General features: G+C 52.0%; 1 protein-coding gene across 1 annotated transcript in view; it reads left to right on the top strand.

The window, feature by feature from the left end:
- ADAMTS2 (ADAM metallopeptidase with thrombospondin type 1 motif 2) overlaps window positions 1-20,672 on the top strand; it is a 224,122-nt gene that overhangs the window by 65,919 nt on the left and 137,531 nt on the right. Inside the window, exon 3 of the mRNA XM_025862620.2 lies at window positions 8,960-9,119. Coding sequence (XP_025718405.1) covers window positions 8,960-9,119 — 160 coding nt within the window. The remainder of the gene's footprint in view (window positions 1-8,959; window positions 9,120-20,672) is intronic.

Raw genomic sequence — 20,672 nt, 5'->3', positions numbered from 1 at the left:
CACCAGCCTAGGCCCTATGGCTGACCCCCCACGGCCATGTACACGCAGGGTAGCCCCTCCAGCTGTGCACATGCATGCCACTGACCTGACTCTGTGTCATCAACCTCCACTGCCACGTGTGCACCCATGGTGTGACCCTGCAGCCATGGGAATGCACACTGACAGCCAGGTCATTGGTAACTGCTAATGTGACTATAGTTGGCTCTGGTTCTTGCTGTTGGTCCTGGTGCTTGTCACGTGTATGTCTGCAACCAGACCCTGCCACTACACAGGCACCTGCAGCTGATCCCCACAGCTGAGTGTGTGCATACCAGCCAGCTCTGGCCACCACCAGTGCCTGCCCTGATCTCTAGCCACTGGACCTGGAGGTGCTACTGACGACCCCAAGAGTGCTTGTAGCCATTGCAGACCCCTGCAGTGCTCACCAAAGACCATGCAGCTGTCAATGTCGTGGATCCTAGCAGCCTAAGCCAATGAGACATTGTGTCCTTCCTACCCACCCTGCCTCCCCCTGGACCCAGAGCCACCACACGCCCCCTGCAGTTGGTGCCCTGCTTTTGCCCACTAGATCTGGGGTTACAGCATGACCCAGTGTGCTCCCACCTGCAGGTGAAGGTCAGTTCATAAAGTCTGAAAACGCACAGAAACCTGTGCAAAGCTACAGGGATTATGAAGAATCAGAAAAATGTGATACCATCAAAGGAACACAGTAGACTCCCAGTAACTGATCTCAAAGGAAGGGAGATACATGAATTGCCTAATAAAGAATTCAAAATATTCTTCCAAAGTTGCTCTGAGAGCGCTAAGAGAGCGCAGTTAAACAATTTAACAAAAACCAGGAAAACAATACAATAACAAAATGAAAAGTTGAACAAAGAAATAGAAAACTTAAACAAGAACCAAACAGAAATATTGGAGCTTAAAAATACAGTGATGGAAGTGAAGAATTCAATAGAGAACGTCAACAGCAGACTGGACTGTGTAGAAGAGACACTCAGTGAGCTAGAAGGCAGATCATTTGAAATTATCCAGTCAGAGGAACAAGAGAATGAAAAGGAACAAGGAAAGCCTGTGGGGCTTAGGAGGCACCATTAAGAGAAACAATCTACGCATTATTGGAGTCCCAAAAGGAGAAGAGAGGAGAAAGGGGCAGAGTTTATTTAAAGAAATAATGGCTGAGAACTTCCCAAACCTGAAGAGAGATTTGGACATCCAAGTTCATGAAAATCACCCCCAAATTTCAATCTAAAAGATCTCCAGGGAGGGCTCAGTTGGTTAAGCATCTGTCTTCAGCTCAGGTCATGATCCCAGGGTCCTGGGATCAAATCCCGCATCAGGCTTCCTGCTCAGCAGGGAGTCTGCTTCTCTGTCTCTTACTCTCCCTCTGCCCCTCCCCACTGCTCATTCTTTCTCTCTCTCAAATAAATAAATAAAATCTTAAAAAAAAATGAAAAGCTCTTCTCCAAGACACATTAGAATAAAACTGTCTAATATCAAAGACAAAGAGATCCTTATAAAAGCAGCAAGAGAAAAAATTTCTCTCCTACAAGAGAACCCCCATAAAGCTCTCAGTGGATTTCTCAGCAGACATTTTGCTGGCCAAGAGAAACTGGGAGGATATATTCAGAGTGCTGAAAGAAAAAAAAAAAAAAAACTACCAGCAAAGAATACTTTATCTTGCAAAGTTGTCCTTCAGAAATGAAGGCATGATAAAGACTTTACCAGCCAAACAAAAGCTGAGGAGAGCTCATCATACTAGACCCACAAGAAATGCTAAGAGTTCTTCAAGCTGAAAGAAGAGGGTGCTAATTAGTAACATAAGAACATGTGAAGGGGCACCTGGGTGGCTCAGTTGGTTAAGCGTCTGCCTTTGGCTCAGGTCATGATTCCAGGGTCCTGGGATTGAGCCCCGCATCAGGCTCCCTGCTCAGTGGGGAGTCGTCTTCTGCCTCCCTCTGTGTGCGTGCTCTTGCTCTCTTGGTCTCTCGTTCTTTCGCTCTCTCTCAAAAGACTGAAATCGTACCAAGTAACTTTTTTGATTACAGTGGTATGAAACTAGAAATCAACAACAGGAGGAAAACCGGAAAATTCACAAACGTGGAAATTAAACAACACATTCTTGAACAACCAGTGGGTCAAAGAAGAAATCAAAAGGGAAATTGGGGAAATACCTTGAAATAAAAATGGAAACACAGCATGCCAGAACTTCTGTGATACTGCAAAAGTGGTTCTAAGAAGGAAGTATGTAGTGATAAATACCTACAATAAAAAAGAAAGATTTCAAATAAACAACCTAACTTTATACCTCAAGGAACTTGGAAAAGAAGAACAAACTAAGCCCAGAGTTAGCCGAAGGAAGAAGATAACAAAGATCATGGTAGAAATGAATGAAATAGAGAACAGAAAAACAATAAAAAGAATCAACAAAGCCAAGTAAAGTTAAGATGTAAATAAAATTTAAAAAAACATTACAACCGACATCACAGAAATATAAAGGATCATAAGAGAATAGTATACAACGGATTGGACAACCTGTAATAAATGATAAATTCCTAGAAACATACAACCTACCAAGACTGAATCATGAAGAAATAGAAAATCTAAACAAACCAATAATGAGTAAGGAGATTGAACTAGTAATAAAATATATTTCCAAACAAAGAAAAGCCCTGGCATAGATGATTTCACAGGTGAATTCTACCAGACATTTCAAGAATAATTAATGCCAAGCTTTCTCAAACTCTTCCAAAAAATCCAAGAGGAAGGAATACTCCCAAACTCATTTTATGAGGCCAGCATTGGAAACTACAGGCCAATATCCCAGGTGAATGTAGATGCAAAAATTCCCAACAAGCTACTAGCAAACCAAATTCAACAGCACATTGAAGGGATCATGCATATGATCAAGTAGGATTCATCCCTGGGATGCAGGGTTGTTGCAACATATGCAAATCAATAAATGTGATACACCACCTTAACAGAATGAAAAATAAAATTCAGAGGATCATTTCAATAGATGCAGAGAAGCATTTGGCAAAATTCAACCCCCTTTCGTGATAAAACTCTTAACAAATTGGTTATAGAAGGAACATAGCTCAACATAATAAAGGTTGTATGTGACAAGCCTGCAGCTGTCATCATGCCGAATAGTGAAAGGTTAAAAAAGCTTTCCTGCTAAGATCACGAGCAAGACAAGGGTGCTCACTCTCACTAGTTGTATTCAACTTAGTATTGGAATTTCTTTTTTTTTTTTTAAGTTTATTTATTTATTTATTTTTTAGTAATCTCTACACCCAATGTGGGTTTGAACTTATATAAAACCCCGAGATTGAGAGGCGCACGCTCTTCTGACTGAGCCAGCCGGGTGTCCCAGTACTGGAACTTCTAACCAGAACAGTCAGGCAAGATAAAGAAAAGGCCCCAAATAGGAAAGGAAGAAATAAAATTGTCCATGTTTCCTGGTTACATGATCTTATGTATATAGAAAATCCTAAAGACTTACCAAAAACTGTTAGAATTAATCACCAAATTCATTAAAGTTTCAGGATACAAGAATCACATACAAAAATCAATTAAATTTCTATACACTAACAATGAACTATCTGAAAAAGAAAGAAAACAATTTCATTTATAATAGCATCTAAAATGTTAAAAGTATTAGGAATAAATTTATCCAAGGAAGTGAAAGATCTATACACCAAAAAAAAAAAAAAGATACTGATGAAAGAAATTAAAGAAGACACAAATAAATGGAAAGATATACTGTGTTCATGGATCAGAAGAGTTAGTAATGTTAAAATATCTGAACTACTCAGAGCCATCTACAGATTCAATGGAACACTATTAAAATTCCGAATTCCAATACAAAACCAACCCTAAAATTTGCATGGAACCACCAAAGACCCCAAATAGTCAAAGCCATCTTAAGAAAGAACAAAGGTGGAGACATCATTCTTTTTGATTTCGAACTAGATCTCAAAGCTACAGTAACCAAAACAGTATGGTATTGACACATAGACCAATAGAACATGATTGAGAGCCTAGAAATAATCCCACACATATACAGTCAGTTTATATTTCACCAGGAAGCCAAGAATACTCAATGGGGAAAGAATCTCTTCAATAAATGATGTTGGGCAAACTGGATGGTCACATGCCAAAGAATGAAACAAGACCCCAGTCCTATACCACTCACAAAAGTTAACCCTAAATGGATTAAAGACTTCCGTGTAAGACCCAAAACCTTAAAAATAGAAGAAAATATAGGGGAAAAGTTCCTTGACATTGGTCTCAGCAATGGTTTTTTGAATATGACACTGACAGCATAAGCAACCAAAGCAAAAATCAGTAAGTGGGACTACATCCAACTAAAAAGCTTTTGCACCACAAAGGAAACCATCAACAAAATGAAAAGGCAACCTATGGAATGGGAGAACATATTGCAAACCATATATCAGTTAGGTTAATATCCAGAATACACAAGGAAGTTCTACAACTCAAAGCAGAAGAAAAATAATCTGATTAAAATGGGCCAACAGCCTGAATTAGACATTTTTTCAAAGAAGACGTACAGAGGATCAATAAATACATAAAAGGTGCTCAACATCAGGGAAATGCAAATCAAAACCAACCATATCATCTCACATCTATTAGAATGATTATGAAAAATACAATATAACAAGTGTTGGCAAGGATGTGGAGATAAGGAACCCTCGTGCACTGTTGGTGGGAATATGAATTGGTTCTTCAGTATGTCACATATGTCACTAAGGAGGTTCTTCAAAAAATTAAAAATAGCACTGCCCTATGATCCAGCAGTCCCATTTCTATGTATATGTCCAAAGTAAATGCAAACTGAATATTGAAAGATATCTGCACTTCCATATTCATTACAGCGTTATTCACAGTAGGCATGAAAGCAACCTAAATGTCCATCTGTAAATGACCAATTGATAAACGTGGTTCATATATACAATGGAATATTACTCAGCCTTTATTTTTTTCATTTTTTATTATTATGTTAATCACCATACATTACATCATTAGTTTTTGATGTAGTGTTCCATGATTCATTGTTTGTGCATAACACCCAGTGCTCCACACAGAATGTGCCCTCTTTAATACCCATCACCAGGCTAACACATCCCCCCACCCCCCTCCCCTCTAGAACCCTCAGTTTGTTTTTCAGAGTCCATCATCTCTCATGGTTCTCTCCCCCCCTGACTTACTCACCTTCATTCTTCCCCTCCTGCTATCTTCTTCTTCTTCTTTTTTTTTTTAAACATATATTGCATTATTTGTTTCAGAAGTACAGATCTGTGATTCAACAGTCTTGCACAATTCACAGCGCTCACCATAGCACATACCCTCCCGAATGTCTATCACCCAGCCACCCCATCCCTCCCATCCCCCACCACTCCAGCACCCTCAGTTTGTTTCCTGAGATTAAGAATTCCTCATATCAGTGAGGTCATATGATACATGTCTTTCTCTGATTGACGTATTTCACTCAGCATAACACCCTCCAGTTCCATCCATGTCGTTGCAAATGGCAAGATCTCATTCCTTTTGGTGGCTGCATAATATTCCATTGTGTATATATACCACTTCTTCTTTATCCATTCACCTGTCGATGGACATCTTGGCTCTTTCCACAGTTTGGCTATTGTGGACATTGCTGCTATGAACATTGGGGTGCATGTACCCCTTCGGATCCCTACATTTGTATCTTTGGGGTAAATACTCAGTAGTGCAATTGCTGGATCATATGGTAGCTCTATTTTCAACTGTTTGAGGAACCTCCATACTGTTTTCCAGAGTAGTTGCACCAGCTTGCATTCCCACCAACATTGTAGGAGGGTTCCCCTTTCTCCACATCCCCGCCAACATCTGTCGTTTCCTGACTTGTTAATTTTAGCCATTCTGACTGGAGTGAGGTGGTATCTCATTGAGGTTTTGATTTGGATTTCCCTGATGCCGAGCGATGTTGAGCACTTTTTCATGTGTCTGTTGGCCATTTGGATGTCTTCTTTGGAAAAATGTCTGTTCATGTCTTCTGCCCATTTCTTGATTGGATTATTTGTTCTTTGGGTGTTGAGTTTGATAAGTTCTTTATAGATTTTGGATACTAGCCCTTTATCTGATATGTCATTTGCAAGTATTTTCTCCCATTCTGTCGGTTGTGTTTTGGTTTTGTGGACTGTTTCTTTTGCTGTGCAAAATCTTTTTATCTTGATGAAATCCCAATAGTTCATTTTTGCCCTTGCTTCCCTTGCCTTTGGCGATGTTTCTAGGAAGAAGTTGCTGCGGCTGAGGTCGAAAAGGTTGCTATCTGTGTTCTCCTTTAGGATTTTGATGGACTCCTGTCTCACGTTTAGGTCTTTCAACCATTTGGAGTCTATTTTTGTGTGTGGTGTAAGGAAATGGTCCAGTTTCATTCTGCATGTGGCTGTCCAATTTTCCCAGCACCATTTGTTGAAGAGACTGTCTTTTTGCCATTGGACATTCTTTCCTGCTTTGTCAAAGATGAGTTGACCATAGAGTTGAGGGTCCATTTCTGGGCTCTCTATTCTGTTCCATTCATCTATGTGTCTGTTTTTGTGCCAGTACGATACTGTCTTGATGATGACAGCTTTGTAATAGAGCTGGAAGTCCGGAATTGTGATGCCGCCAGCTTTGCTTTTCTTTTTCAAGATTCCTCTGGCTAGTCGGGGTCTCTTCTGGTTCCATACAAATTTTAGGATTATTTGTTCCATTTCTTTGAAAAAAGTGGATGGTATTTTGATGGGGATTGCATTGAATGTGTAGATTGCTCTAGGTAGCATTGACATCTTCACAATATTTGTTCTTCCAATCCATGAGCATGGAACGTTTTTCCATTTCTTGGTGTCTTCTTCAATTTCTTTCCTGAGTATTTTATAGTTTTCTGAGTACAGATCCTTTGCCTCTTTGGTTAAATTTATTCCTAGGTATCTTATGGTTTTGGGTGCAATTGTAAATGGGATCGACTCCTTGATTTGTCTCTCTTCTGTCTTGTTGTTGGTGTACAGGAATGCCACTGATTTCTGTGCATTGATTTTATATCCTGCTACTTTACTGAATTCCTGTATGAGTTCTAGCAGTTTTGAGGTGGAGTCTTTTGGGTTTTCCACATACAGTATCATATCATCTGCAAAGTTACTCAGCCTTTATAAAGAAGGAAGGAGATCCTGCCATTTGGGACAGCATGGATGAAACTGGATTATACTAAGTGAGATAAACTAGCCACAGGAAGACAAATATAGAATCTAAAATATTCAAACTCGGGGTGCCTGGGTGGCTCAGTCAGTTAAGCCTTTGACTCTTGATTTCAGCTCAGGTCATGATCTCAAGGTCGTGGGATCGAGCCCCCTGTAGGGCTCCCTGCTCAGCGGGGAGTCTGCTTGGATTCTCTCTCTCCCTCTGCCCCTCCCCCTCCATGTGCTCTCTCTCAAATAAATAAATAAATCTCTTAAAAAATACTCAAACTCATAGCAGGTGGAGAATAGCATGGTGGTTGCCAGGGGCTGGGAGGAGGGGAGAATGGGAGGTAATGGTCAAAGGGTACAAAATTTCAGTTATGCAGGTAAGTTTTGGAGATCTGTTCTATAGCACAGCGCCTATAGCTAACAGTATTCTATCATATACTTAAAATTTGCTAAGAGGGTCAGTATTATATGAAGTCTTCTGACCAGGAAGGAATGATGATAAAGGGGGTAAGAGGGTACTTCGAAAGGTGGATATGTTTGTGCCCTTGACAGTGGTGGTGATTTCATGAGTGTGTACTCATTCCCAAACTCACCGAGTTGTGTACATTAACTACGCATGTCTTTTCACATGCCAATCATATCTCCATAAAATGGTTAAAAACCCCCGAAAAACCCCGAGTGGGTCATAAATGTATGATTTCAAGGAAATACATCTGCAGGTCGACACAGTGGGGACCCCAGTGTGAGACCATCAGTTTATGGATAATAGATGGAAAATCAAACGCATGGGAGCTAGATGCAGCAGTGCTGGCTGGAGGGCCAAAGGGAGGGTAGGGCCATGCACCTGCAGTTGCGGTATCTGAACCAGGTGCTGAAGAGAGAATGGGAGTTTACCAGATGGCCAGGGTGAGGAGGGCCAGCTGTGAGGGCTGTACTGGCAGGAGGGGACTGTCCCAGCCACTTGGGTGAGGTGTGTGAGCCAGAGGCTGGGAGGGCAGTGGCAGGCTGAGGGCCTTGGCTGCCAGAGTACATACAGAGCAGCCTGAATCCCGGCGGGGACAGGGGTCCAGTGAGGGCTCTCCAGCAGGGGAAGACTATGGGCCGTCTTGGGGGAGGCAGCAGGTCAGTTGCTGTAGATTCCGGGCCGGTGACCGATGATGGAGGAAAGGATAGATGCTGGGGGCACGGGGACTGAGGTCAGCTGCAGGGCTGCGTGCTCCATCTGGGGAGTCCACCGCTCAGCAGCATGCACTGTGGTCAGCCTGTGTTTTGCAAGGGAAACTGGAATTCCAGTTTTGAAACATGAAGTCTCATCACTTTGAGCGTTGGGTTCAGAACTTTGAAAATACCTTGTGGGTCGACCTTAACATGTCTGTGGCAGATTCAGTCCCCAGTGGCAGTTTGGGCATTTATTTGTCTTGGATTTTGGGCTTCTGAGGATGGGGTTGGGGATGACCCAGATAGAGCTTCTTCTCCTGATGGGCCTCACGACCATCCAGGGCTCTGGCCTCAGTGACTAGAAGTGGAGGCTCTGGGCAGATGGGACCTCTGGGGTCACCTGTCTGCACCTTCCCTGGCACGGGGTTCAAGCCTGGAGCCTAGCTGGGGTGCTGGGCAGGGTCCTTCTGGCCCTGTCAGTCTGGTAGGAGGTCCCCCTGGGACCCTCCTCGCTGTTGTCCATCCTTGGTCTTCTGTGCTCTGGGAATTTGAACTGTTTTGTTTTTGCCCTGCAGGCTGGCCTGATCCGTATGGAGGAGGAGGAGTTCTTCATCGAGCCCCTGGAGAAGGGGCTGGCAGCCAAGGAGGCTGAGCAGGGCCGTGTGCACGTTGTGTATCGCCGGCCACCCACCCCGAGGCCCCCTCCTCTGGGGGGGCCACAGGTCCTAGACATAGGTAAGGCTGCTTGGTGGGCCCCAGTTGTCCCCCTGGGGGCCCCAGGCACCCCTTCTGCAGGCCTGGCCCCAGGCCGAACCTGAGCTCTGCTCTCACTGACCATGTGGCATGGTGGGGTGCTGTGGTGCCGGGGTGGGGGCCTCTGCTCTTGCTGCACGTGGGCCACAAGCTGACAGGTCTGGGACCTCCATAGCCAGCAGTGGAGGCTGCCCAGGGGCCCCCGTTCTGTTGCTTGAGGGCTAGCTGGTGTCGGGGAGCAGGAGAAGCACAGAGCAGGCCTGCACCTGGGCCTGAGTCCCATGCCCATGTCTCTGAGCCCGTGCCTCTAAAGAAGGTGTCTGCTGGCCCCAGACAGCCTCCCTCTTCCTCTGTGCAGACCATCTTCCCTGCAATCACAACTGACCGCCCCTCCCTGGCTGCTCACAGAGAAAGGCCCTGAGCTCTCCTCTGGCCCTTTTCAGACCCTGCTTCCTCTGGGAGTCGTGTCCGTGTCAAAGGGAGGAAAGGGGGGAAGTGTGTGACAAAGACCCCAGAGGCACCCCCACGGCCTCCAGAGAGAGGCCTGTACAGACTCTCATGGTTTTTTTTTTTTTTTTTCTTTTGTGACTTAGAACGAAAGCACACTCTGGGCCCAGGAGCGTGGAAAGAGCTTCTGGGTGGGCCTGGTGACAAGCAGCCGCTCAGACCTCAAGCCCAAACCTCCCCAGCATTCTTGGGATCTTGGGTTCCAGGCTGTAGCGAGGCCAGGTTGGGGTCGGACCATGGTCCTAGCAGGCCTCATGATCCTCAGGGCCCCAAGGACCAGATGAGGTTGCCTTGCCTGTGCCCGGTTGTTAAGGGCTGGGCTCAGTCCTCAGCCTCTGGTACTGGCCCCCTGGCTGCAGATGGCCAGGGCAGGTGGCAGCAACGGGGCCTGGAGGCCTGCGTCTTGGGTCAGGCTCATCTGCATTTTGACCAAGAACCCCTGAGCCCCCCCACCCCCCACCCCAGGCCAGCCCAGCCGTGCTGTGATTTGCCAGGACACTCCCATCACCCCAGACAGCCCTGGCTCATTTATTTTAGGTCTCTCAGTCTGACTTCCCAGCTTGATAGATAAATTGGGTGCAGGCCGGCAGGGCTCTATTCTAATTTCAAGCAGTGGCGTCAGATACCTTTGCACAGAAATTGTTCCGTCAGGAAGCCCGGCGCTCTCTGGAGCCGATCAATACTTTGGGTGGACCCTTTTTCCCAGGTGATGAATCACCTGTCTGCCAGGCCTTCCCCAGCCTCAGCCTTCCTGCCTCTGTCCTACCCTTGGGCTTCTCCGCAGAGGGAGGAATGGAGAGTCACCGGGTAGGGTGAGGGTAGGGATGAAAGTGGGGCAGCAGAAGTGCCCCAGATCAGGGGTCAGGCCCATGCTGGACGGCTCCCCTCAGGCATGTTTGGGCCTCTGGCTTCTGCCTTCTATGTCCAGTGAGATTAGAAATGCCTATGTCTCAGATAGCTGAGGGCTTGCCTCCTTGGGCCTTGGGCGTGGTGCTTCTGGGTCCTGCTTAGGCCAGGTGAGGTGGCGTCTGCCAAGAGGGGCTGCCAGGTGCCCGGGGCTGTCTCTGATCCCAGATTCCAGGTGGTGCCGGTCTCCTGAACATGGCAGCCCTCCCCCGTGGCTGTGCTGGCCTTGACTTATTTTCTGGGCTTTTGTGGGTCTTTAGGGACCTTCCATTAAATCTGTCCTCCCCTCCCCCAGCCATCCACCTAGTGCTGGTGAGAGTTTGGAACTCGGAATGCAGGAAAGGAGTTTCAGACTCAGGATAAACTCAGAAACCACTGGCCATAGAAGATGCTGGGGAGAGGCACCTGGGTAGCTCTGTCGGTTAAGTGTCTGACTCTTGATCTCTGCTCAGGTCTTGATCTCAGGGTCATGGGTTCAAGCCCTGCGTGGGGTTCCATGCTGAGTGTGGAGCCCAGTTCGAAAAAAAAAAAAAAGTAGATGCTGCACAGGTTGGAGATTGAGGTTGTGCTGGAAGGTGGTGGGGTGCGGCAAAGGCATTCCAGCCTGGGGTCTGGGCCTCAGGCCTGGGCCATGGGTGTGTAGGCTCCAGGCTGTGGGCTGTGCGTGGTAGGGCCAGGCCACAGGCCCAGGGTCTGGGGCCAAGTCCCCTTTCCGTGATGTTCGTGCCCAGTGTCAGCATGATCCTGTGTGGGTGACTTGGTCACCCAAGAGTACATTTCTCCCTGGACGTCCCTTCCCACCCAGCCCTGGCTGGAGAGGGTCTGAACTCATGGTATGCTGGGGCTGGGCTGAGGGCCCACAGTGACCTCAGACGGTCCAGCTTTCCGTTAGCCTGGGCCTCGTCAGGGCCCAGAGTGCAGCCAGGAGATATGTAGAAACAGTGTCCTTGGCTGGGCACAGAGCCCTAGGATGTGTGTGTTTGTGTGTGCGTGTGCGCGCACGCGCACACAAGCCAAGGGGGTCCTTTTTAAAATTTTTTTTATTGTTATGTTAATCACCATACATCACATCATTAGTTTTTGATGTAGGGTTCCATGATTCATTGTTTGTGCATAACACCCAGTGCTCCACGCAGAACGTGCCCTCTTTAATACCCATCACCAGGCTAACCGATCCCCCCACCCCCCTCCCCTCTAGAACCTTCAGTTTGTTTTTCAGAGTCCATCGTCTCTCATGGTTCATCTCCTGCTCCGACTTACTCGCCAAGGGGTCCTTTTATTCTAGTGAATTCTGATGGGGACCCTGATAGATCACTGTGGGTGTGGCTGAAGCGAGCAGGAGGCATGGACTTGAGGCCTCCTCCTCTCCTACCCAGAAGGCAACTCCTGGAAGCGGGTTTGAAACCCCTGTGATGGGCAGTGGGTAGGATGGGTCATCTGGGAAAGGGAAAACACCTGTTCTGGGCCTTCCGGTCTGGGAGCTGGGCATCTGGCTGGGTGCGGGGTTGGGGGTCGGGGGTGCCTAGTGGGGGGTGGGTGGGTGTGTCCCACACGGCTCCCCTGGGGTCCCAAGGCACACTGTCTGTTTCCCTGAACAACCAACAGCCCTCCTGGAGTGATGTTGGGGGTCCACCCAGCCTCAGAGGATTGTCATCACTGATAGTCTCCATCATCAGAGGTCAGTTGCTGGGTTGCAGACTGCCCCAGGGAAATGGATGGGAAATGAAGGTGTTCACATGTCGTCACAGACTCAGGCCCGGGTCTGGTGTGTGCATAGAGCAGTGTAGTGTATAGCAGTGTTGCCCTTGGGCCCCAGAGGAAGGTCTCAGGGTGGGTGAAGGGTTGAGGGAGAGGAGGGGGCACCTTTTCTCTCCTCATCTCTGCCCCACTCGCTGGGCCCAGGAGCCTGGCAGGGGCAGGAGTGCAGAGCTGAGGAGGCCAGGGGGCCACGGTGGTCTTTCAGGGACTGGTGGTTGAGGGATTTCCAGGCCTCCTCCATGCCAGGCCTCTCTCAGGTACACCTGGTCCCATTGTCTGTCCCCACTCTGAGCCAGCCCTGTGTCCAGGGCAATGTGGTACCAGGGGACTGTGTAACGTCAGCCTCCCTGGTGTGTGTGTGTGTGTGTGTGTGTGTGTGTGTGTGTGGCACGTCTGTGGTTGCACTTGCACACATACATGGACAGGGTCCACTTGGACTACTGAGCCTGTGCCTGAGCCCTGCCCTGGCTACCATCTGTCAACCCTGTCTGGGGCTGTTGAGGGGGAGCCAGGGCCGGCCGGTGTGGGAAGAGGAGCCCCAGTCTGGGCTGGAAGCCCTGCCTTGTACTTGCGCTGGGGACCTGGCATGTCGCTGCCTCCTACTCTGGCTACCGCAATGTCTTACCCTTAGCTGGGTCACTGCAGCTGCAGTGTGTTATTCTGTTACAGTTCTGGAAGGCAGAAGAAGTCTGAAAAGAGTATCACCGGGCTGAAGTCAAGTGTGGGCAGGGTGGTGCTCCTTCTGGAGGCTGCAGGGGAATATATTCTGGCCTCTCCCAGCTTCTGGTGGCTTCTGAGATCCCTTGGCTTGTGGCCACATCACTCCAGTCTCTGCCTCTTGGTCACACTGCATCTTCCTCGTGTGTGAATCTCCCTCAGCCTCTCTCTTACAAGAATGCATGTGATTGCATTTAGGGCCCATCGGGATAATCCAGAATGATCTCCCTCATCTCAAGATCTGTGATCTAATCACATCGGCAAAGTCCCTTTTTGGTCCCATAAGGTAACAGTCACAGGTCCCAGGAAGGACCTGGTATCTTTGGGGGCCACTACTCAGCTTAGCTAGGAGGTGACCCAGCCCTCCTGGGCATGGCTGGCTCTACAGTGAAAATGGGATGTACGTCTGTGGAGGAGCAGGTACCCCTCGCTCCTTCTCTGGGGACAGGGCTCAGGTGCAGCTCAGGCAGGACCCCTTCCCTCTGCCTCTGCTGGGCCCTCGTCCAGTCTCAGCCAGACTGTGGGGCCTGGAGAGGCTGGGCCATGGTGTGGCCAGGCTGGCCCCAAGACTGCATGCACAAAGCTGGCCTGGCTGCAGACACGAAGGGCCTGGCTGTGTGCAGGAGGCCAAAGGTCCCCACAGTGAGCGGGGCATGTGGTCTCCCTGCTAGACACATGGTGCCACTAGCAGAGTCCTGCCATCCCAAGACAAGAGCCACAAACTCCGAGGCTGGCAGGACGCAGCTGGAGATGCCAGTGAGGACGGTGGCAGAGGCTAAGTGCTTGGCCTGACTTTCCCTTCCCTCCTTTTGCCATAAACGATGGGCACGGAGAATGTGTCTCTGCTAAAAGGAAAACAGTAGCGGGAGTGTGGTGGGCACATGGCATCCAGCCCTGGCCTCACTGTGGGCACAGGGCCGACCAGAGGCCTCATCCCCCGGGGCAGCCCCTCTTTGGCTCCCCTGACCATGACCTGGTGGGAGCGTGGGCCTGGGCCAGCGATCCTCACTGTCAAGAGCATCCAGACATCGGAACTTCTATGGGAACCCTCATGATTTTAAAATGTTGCTTCACATTTCTAACAAGCACCATATGAGCCAAATAAAACATGGCCCCCATTGGCCACCTGGCCCCATTGGCTTATGAGAGGCAGAGGCAGAAGTGACTACGTTTGCTCCTCTGGGGGCTGCTTTTCTAGTCTCCCTGCAGAGGAGGGGGCTGTGTGCTCCTGTCGAGGGCAGTGGTTCCCATCCCACAGAACCGCCCAATGGGCCACTGTGCCCTCCCGCCCTGCCTTGCACTGGGCCCTGGCTGAAGGAAGAGAAGTCAGACTGCTCAGTGCCCGTGACCTTGGCTGCCCACTCCTCGGAACCAGCCTGTTCCAGACCTCTGCCTGCTGCTGTCAGGCGGGCAGAGGAGGTTCGCCGCCCTTGGGAGCTCTCTGCCCTGCCGAGGCCAAGGGAGGCCAGTGAGAGAGAGCGGGAGGGTGCTGGCGCTGTCTGCCGCTCCGCGTGGCTCCTCCACGTGGCCGGCCCGCGGTCTCTATACCCGGCGGCCCAGTCTTTCCTCTGCTGACCCACTGCACATTTCCGTGTATCCCATGACATTGGCTTGAGCCAGGTAGGAGTTTTCCAGGCTTCTGAGGAGTCGGGAAGGGGCTGCCTCAGGAGTGAAGCTGGAGATAGGCGTGCAGGGCCAGGAGCCAGGGGGCCAGAGCTGATGCTGGGACCTGCAGCCTGGAATGTTCCAGAGCGTGGATGGTGTCCTGCAGGCAGTGGGCAGCCCTGGGAGGAAAGGGGCCTGAGAGAGAGCTCTTTGTCACAGCCAGCCCACTGTGGTCCAGGCTGGAGGCAGAGAGTCCGGGGGGTTGGGAAGAGAGTGGAGTCCTGTCAGGACATGCCATGGACAGGAGGTGGGCAAGGCTCCACTTAATGGCAGGTAGATCCCCAGGCCTGCCCCGGTGACGCAGCGGGTGTGAGGCGTAAGGGAGAGGCTGAGGCCTGGAGAGGGTGTGGAGGGGGTGCTGACTTCTGGAGGCCAGCGCAGTGAGGCTTTCCTCTCCATACGGTTGACGCTCATCTCAGTTTCCTGTTACAACCGAGACACATTACCACAGACACAGTGGCTTAAAACAACACAGGTTTATTCGCTTACAGTTCTGGAGGCCAGACATCCAAAACAGATCTGAAGGGGCTAAAATCAAAGTGCCAGCAAAGTGGGTTCCCTCTGGAGGCTCAGTGGGAGGGAGGAGCTCTTCCTGGCCTCCCCCAGCTTCTGGTGGTCACTGGCATCCCTTGGCTGGTGGCCGCCTCACTCTGGACTCTGCTCCCGTGGTCGGTTTCCTCTTCTGTAGTCCAGTCTCTCTCTGTGTCCCTCTGACAAGGACACTTGTGATTACGTTTAGCCCACTGGGGTAATCTGGAAGACTCTACCCATTTCAAGATCTTTAATGTGATTAAGTTAAGGATAAGCTGAGTGCCTTCAGCCATAAAGGGAACACTCACAGGGTCTGGGGATGAGGCTGTGGACATCCTGCGGGCCGTGATTCAGCCTATACGGTATCTAAGTGTTGAAGCCTGAGGTTCTGTTGGAGTGGGGAGGGAGGCCCTTGGCTGGCTTTGCACCCTGAGCCCCAGGCATGGGTGGTGTCTGGGGGCTTCTCTCTGTGTCCCTGAGACACTCCCTGAGCCCTGTGGCCGGACCTGGCCCTCTCAGGTGGTGGGTGACCTGGGGGCTCTCATATTGGAGTTGGCTTCATGCCCCGCCCAGCCAGCTCAGAGGTGCAGCCGAAAGCCTGGGTGCCTCGGTGTTCCATTCCTCCTCCTCATTCCACCCCTGGGCTGTGTCTGCAGCTCAGGGACCAGAGGAAACCCAAGGACAAGCACTTGGTTGTGAAACCCAAGGCAGCTGGCCCGGCTCTGGGCTCTGAGAGGCGTGTTTCAGAGCTGAGCGCACCCTTGGCAGAGACCTCAGCACTCCCGCCGCTCTGTGGCCGGCCCCCTGGACAGCCGGAGGAGATGCCAGTGTGGTGACGTGGCCTCATGCCGGAGGGGTGGGCGGGGGCTGGCGCTGGGACAGCAGAAGCGGGGGCTGGCGCTGGGACAGCAGAAGCTGCACATTTCTCCAAGGCCAGGAGTTGTCTGGGGTCAGACTTGGGAGAATGCCCCAGAGCTGTTGGCGAGCAGGGACGCTCTCTGCGTGGGGTCCGCAGATGGGGGCCCCGTCTGGTGGGTTATGAGGGCCCGGTGTGCCCCCGCCCCCAGGATGCAGCCAGGCATACCCGCCCTCCCTGTGGAGGACAGCCCACGTGCTCAGCTGCTCTCCTCAGACATAAATTTCGCTGTCTCTGTGTCTCTGGCCTGCCCCCCTCCCTCCCTCTTTCCTCCTGAGTTGCTGTGGGATCTTGTTCAGGGCTGGAACCAAGTGAATGTGGTCCAGGAGAGACCTGATCTTTGCTGGGGCACCGTGAACAGATGACGAGTGCCACCTGGGGACGGCGGCTTGGCTCTGGCCTGGGTGTGGCCCTCACTCAGATCCAAGGGATGGTTCTCAGCAGAGCCAGGCGGCTCGGTGTCGAGGTCGAGTGTACCTACCTGGGCAGCCTGCCCCACCCTGTGGTGCCTCAGTTTACTCATCTGTAAGACGGGTGCAATGGCATGGGCAGAGGAGGCAGTGGGAGTTGGACAAGCCGGTCCTCCTCTCCTCCTCAGCGTGGCACTTACTCCATGCTTGCTCTTACCCATTTACCCATCCTTGCGACTCGGGCCGTTTGTCTCAGGCTCTGAGGTCCTCTGCCCCTGTTGCCCCTGCTCCGTGGCTCTCTCTTCCACAGCCACAATCATCTGATGCTCCTTCTTTCCTTCCCTTACGTTTGTGTTGCCAGTGTCCCCCCAAAGAGCTTTTCATTGGCACGCGGTTACCATGCCTGCTTCCCAGATCACACGCGGCTGCTCTGGCTGCGTCTGGGGTTTAATTAGCAAGAGCAGTGTGTCTGGTTGTTGCCTGGGCCATGGGCTCCACATGGCCTGCTCTCGGCAGGTCCTCAGCACCGCAGACTGGGATGTTTCTGGAAGAGACGTGATGTCTCCAGGGGCAACTTAGCATGTCTGTGGCCTTTGTGCCTCAGATGTACCAGCCGGCCTGCCAGGGGTGGGAGCAGCTGGGCCTGAGTATCCCCGAGGACCCTGAGGAGCCTCTGTCTACACCTCAGGTACCCCCTGGGACGATTGTGAAGGAGACATTCCTGCGTGCTGTGTCCACACGACGAGGGGCAGAGGGACAGGGTCCCAGGACATAGTCCTCTTGAGGATGCAGAGGGTCCCCATGGCCAGCGAGAAGTGCTGGCTCCCGGCATCGGGGGGATGGGGCTGCAGAGATAGCTCCAGGGATGTCTGAAGGGGACAGAAGGTCCTGCCCCAGAAGCAGACACTGGGTCTGGGCGTGGGGTCTGAACTCTGCCGATTTGTACCAGCTCTGATCACAGGCCCCGTGGCCTCTCAGGAGTCTTCATAGGGTGGCAGACACTTCAGCCAGCTCCATGCCTGAAGTGTTGTCTAGAAAAATGTCCAATTTTCCTTGACCCATTTCTCTTTGAAATTAATACCAAGCAGTGCTGTGCACTTGGCCCTGAAGGAACCCGGAGCTGGGAAAAGGTCACACAATTAGGGGGAAATGTTGGTGTCTGGCTCTCTTCCCCTCCCACGCTCAGGCTCCCCCTCTCCCTTGCACGTGCACACATGCTCACCCGTGTTTGGAACATGGGCTGGCTTCTGGGGCCGCAGTTGGGGTGTCTCTCCCAGAGCTGATTTGGCCCCATCGGTCTGGGCTCAGTGCTGGGGTGTGGGCTTCATCCGGAGCTGTGTGGCTAGACCACCTCCTGGGGGTGTCCAGGCAGGGTGAGGTGCACGTCTGGGACAAGGTCAGGGCTCAGGCGAAAGGTTGCACAGGATTCGAAGCAGTCCAGGGCCGGGACCGGGTGGAGGAGATGGCCTTGGAGCGGGGCCTGCGCAGGGAGGTGGATGGCCGTGGCTTGGACTGGGGACAGACCAGGCGCCCAGTGATGCTCCCCCAGTCATAGGGGGAGCAATAGGAATGACAGCTGTCCTCCTGAGATGGGACACTGAGGCTTAGAGGGGTGCCTTTGTTCTCTCATTCATTCATTCATTCATTCATTCACATTCTGACTGTGCACCTACCTTGTGTCTGGGGCTGGGTTGGGTGCTGGGGATACATCAGGGAATGAGCCAGGTGAAGTCCCTGTTCTTCCAGAGCTCTCCAGCCGGGGGGTGGGGACACACAGTGAGCAGAGGGGTAAATCTGTGCACCAGGTAAAAGCCGGGGAAAGGGTAACATGAGAGAGGGCAGGTGAGGGAGGGAGCTACTCCAGGCGGGAGGTGAGGCCAAACTGGCTGCCCCGGGAGGACTGCTCCAGGTAGAGAGGACAGCAGGTGCACAAGCACTTGACGCGGGGCCCGGGGAGGTAGGGAGGGCCGGGTCAGTGGAGTTGTGGTGTGAGGTGGGCCTTGTTCTTCCAGCAGTGGGAAGCCTTCGAAGGGCTCTCAGTGGACAGAGTAGGAGCAGGGAGGCCTGTGTGGCGCCCTGGGTGGGCCCCGTGGCCGATGAGAGAGGGCGGGCAGATGCGCCTTGGAGGTAGAGCTCACAGGACGTGGGTGTGGGGGAAGGGATCAGGATGGCTCCTAGCTCTTGAAAGGGTGGCTCCAGGCGGGTGGGGGTTGGTGGGGACACAACTGAAGTGGGGATCCTGGAGGAGGAGAGCGGATCCGGTGGCCGGGCCAGGTGCAGAAGCCAGAGTTAGGGCCTGTTCTTCTGACTTCTGAGCCCGGCCCCTTGCCCTGCTCCTGGCTGCCCCGGTTCAGAGTAAGGCGGTTTCCCAAAACAGATGGTGCTGGCCACAGGCCAAGCCCATTTGGCTTCCAGACTCTTGGGGTGGGGGCAGGGACCGCAGACACGGCCGCACAGGTGGGCAGGCTCCCGGTTGCACTTGAAGCTTCTCTTGCTCTCGTGGGACAGGATTGCTGGGCACGGCGTGCGGCGCAGGGTCCCCGTGGATGTCCATGTGTCCTTGCCCCTCTGACAGGCCAGGCTTTTCTTTCCCACTCTGCCACCGTGGGGAGGGGCCCTGGACCTGCTGGGGTGGGTGGGAGCTTGGGAGAGTGTGCAGGGCAGGCTGTGCGCCCAGTGGCGTGCAAGCCCTTAGTGCAACCTCTCCTGGTATTTGGGCGTGCAAGCCCTTAGTGCAACCTCTCCTGGTATTTGGGCGTGCAAGCCCTTAGTGCAACCTCTCCTGGTATTTGGGTTTAGGGACCTCCTGGCAGGTGGGGGCCTCGGATTCCTCTCCTGTTGCTGACCCTGCAGGCCACAGCCCGAGCCAGCCCGGACGCCTGGAGCCCTGGCTCTTAGCATCTGTCAGGAGGTACTTACCGAATGGCTGAAATAATCACGGAATCCAAGCGCACGACAATCTCACGGCTGTTGGGGCAGAGCCAGGCTGGTTCCCCGCGCAGCCCCCCGGTATCTCCGTTCCTCACCAGTACAGGGGGCTTTGCTCACTGATATTTTGCTGATCCAGCAGGGAAGCCTTACTTTCTGCCTGACTTTGTGCTTCTCTGATCCCCAGCGAGGATGAATGATCTCCCTGCACTTGATTACTTGGTATGTCTCCTCTTCCTGTTTAAGTCCTTGGCCCGTTCATCTCCTGGGGTCTTACATATTGAGATAAGCCCTTTATCTGCTTATTGACTTTCTGTCACGTTGGATACGAGCTTTTTCCCCAGGCTCCAGTTCCCCTTTTCTATTCAGTGTTACTCGTTTCCGTTGCACAAAATCCAGTCTGCCAGAGCCCAGTCTGGGGGACTGATTCTTCCCCTGGAGCTGCGCCGGTGGCTCAGGGACACACATTTCTCGAGGGCCTACGGGAGGATGGGCTCACCTGTGCAGGTGGTCCCCAGAGCACTGCAGGCACATCATCTCAGGGATCCACGTAACTACCCCATTGTACCCATTTTACAGATGAGGAAACGAGGCATGGGCGGCCACATAGCTGGTGAGTTGTAGAGCCCCGTGTGTGGCAGGGAGGGACCCAGGGCTGCCTGGCTCCCTGTGCAGCATCTCCTCTCCACCCCCCAGAGCTTCCCACCTGCAGGCTGGCCGTTCTGGGGACGCAGGGGGTCTTCTGAGCATATGCAGCAACGGAGGTGACAGCGAGGGCGTGCAGAAGGATCTCGGGTCACTCTGCACACTAGCTGTGGGGAGAATCTTTGGCTTGCTGCAGAATTCCCATCATCCGGAGGAGTGCCTGGCCCACGGTCAGTGCTTACATATCTGTATAAAGAAGGAAGGAATATGGCTGCCTTGGGAGCCTGGCCGCACGGTCCTCCTTCCGGGGGAAGCAGTTGCGCCTGGTTGGTGTCTGAGGGCTTACCGCGCAGCTTCCACTCCTGGCGGCGGGTTCTTGGTGTTGTGCCGGTGGAGCTGGAACGTTGCTGGGGCCAAAGGCCCCCTGGAATGGACCCTTGCTGCTGCCCTGGGGAGACTTGCTGGGGGGCAGCAGTGCCCTCGGGCCTCGCTGTCCTCAGTATGCTCAGGCTGCCATTCCCTGTGCCATCGTCTTTGCACATCAAGTGCCCC

Source organism: Callorhinus ursinus, unplaced genomic scaffold (assembly GCF_003265705.2).
Source record: "Callorhinus ursinus isolate GAN/ISIS: 27379988/994484 unplaced genomic scaffold, GSC_fseal_2.0 scaffold81, whole genome shotgun sequence".
Classification (NCBI taxonomy): domain Eukaryota; kingdom Metazoa; phylum Chordata; class Mammalia; order Carnivora; family Otariidae; genus Callorhinus; species Callorhinus ursinus.
Note: the sequence above shows the minus strand (reverse complement) of the source record. Positions and strands in the feature narration are given on the sequence as shown.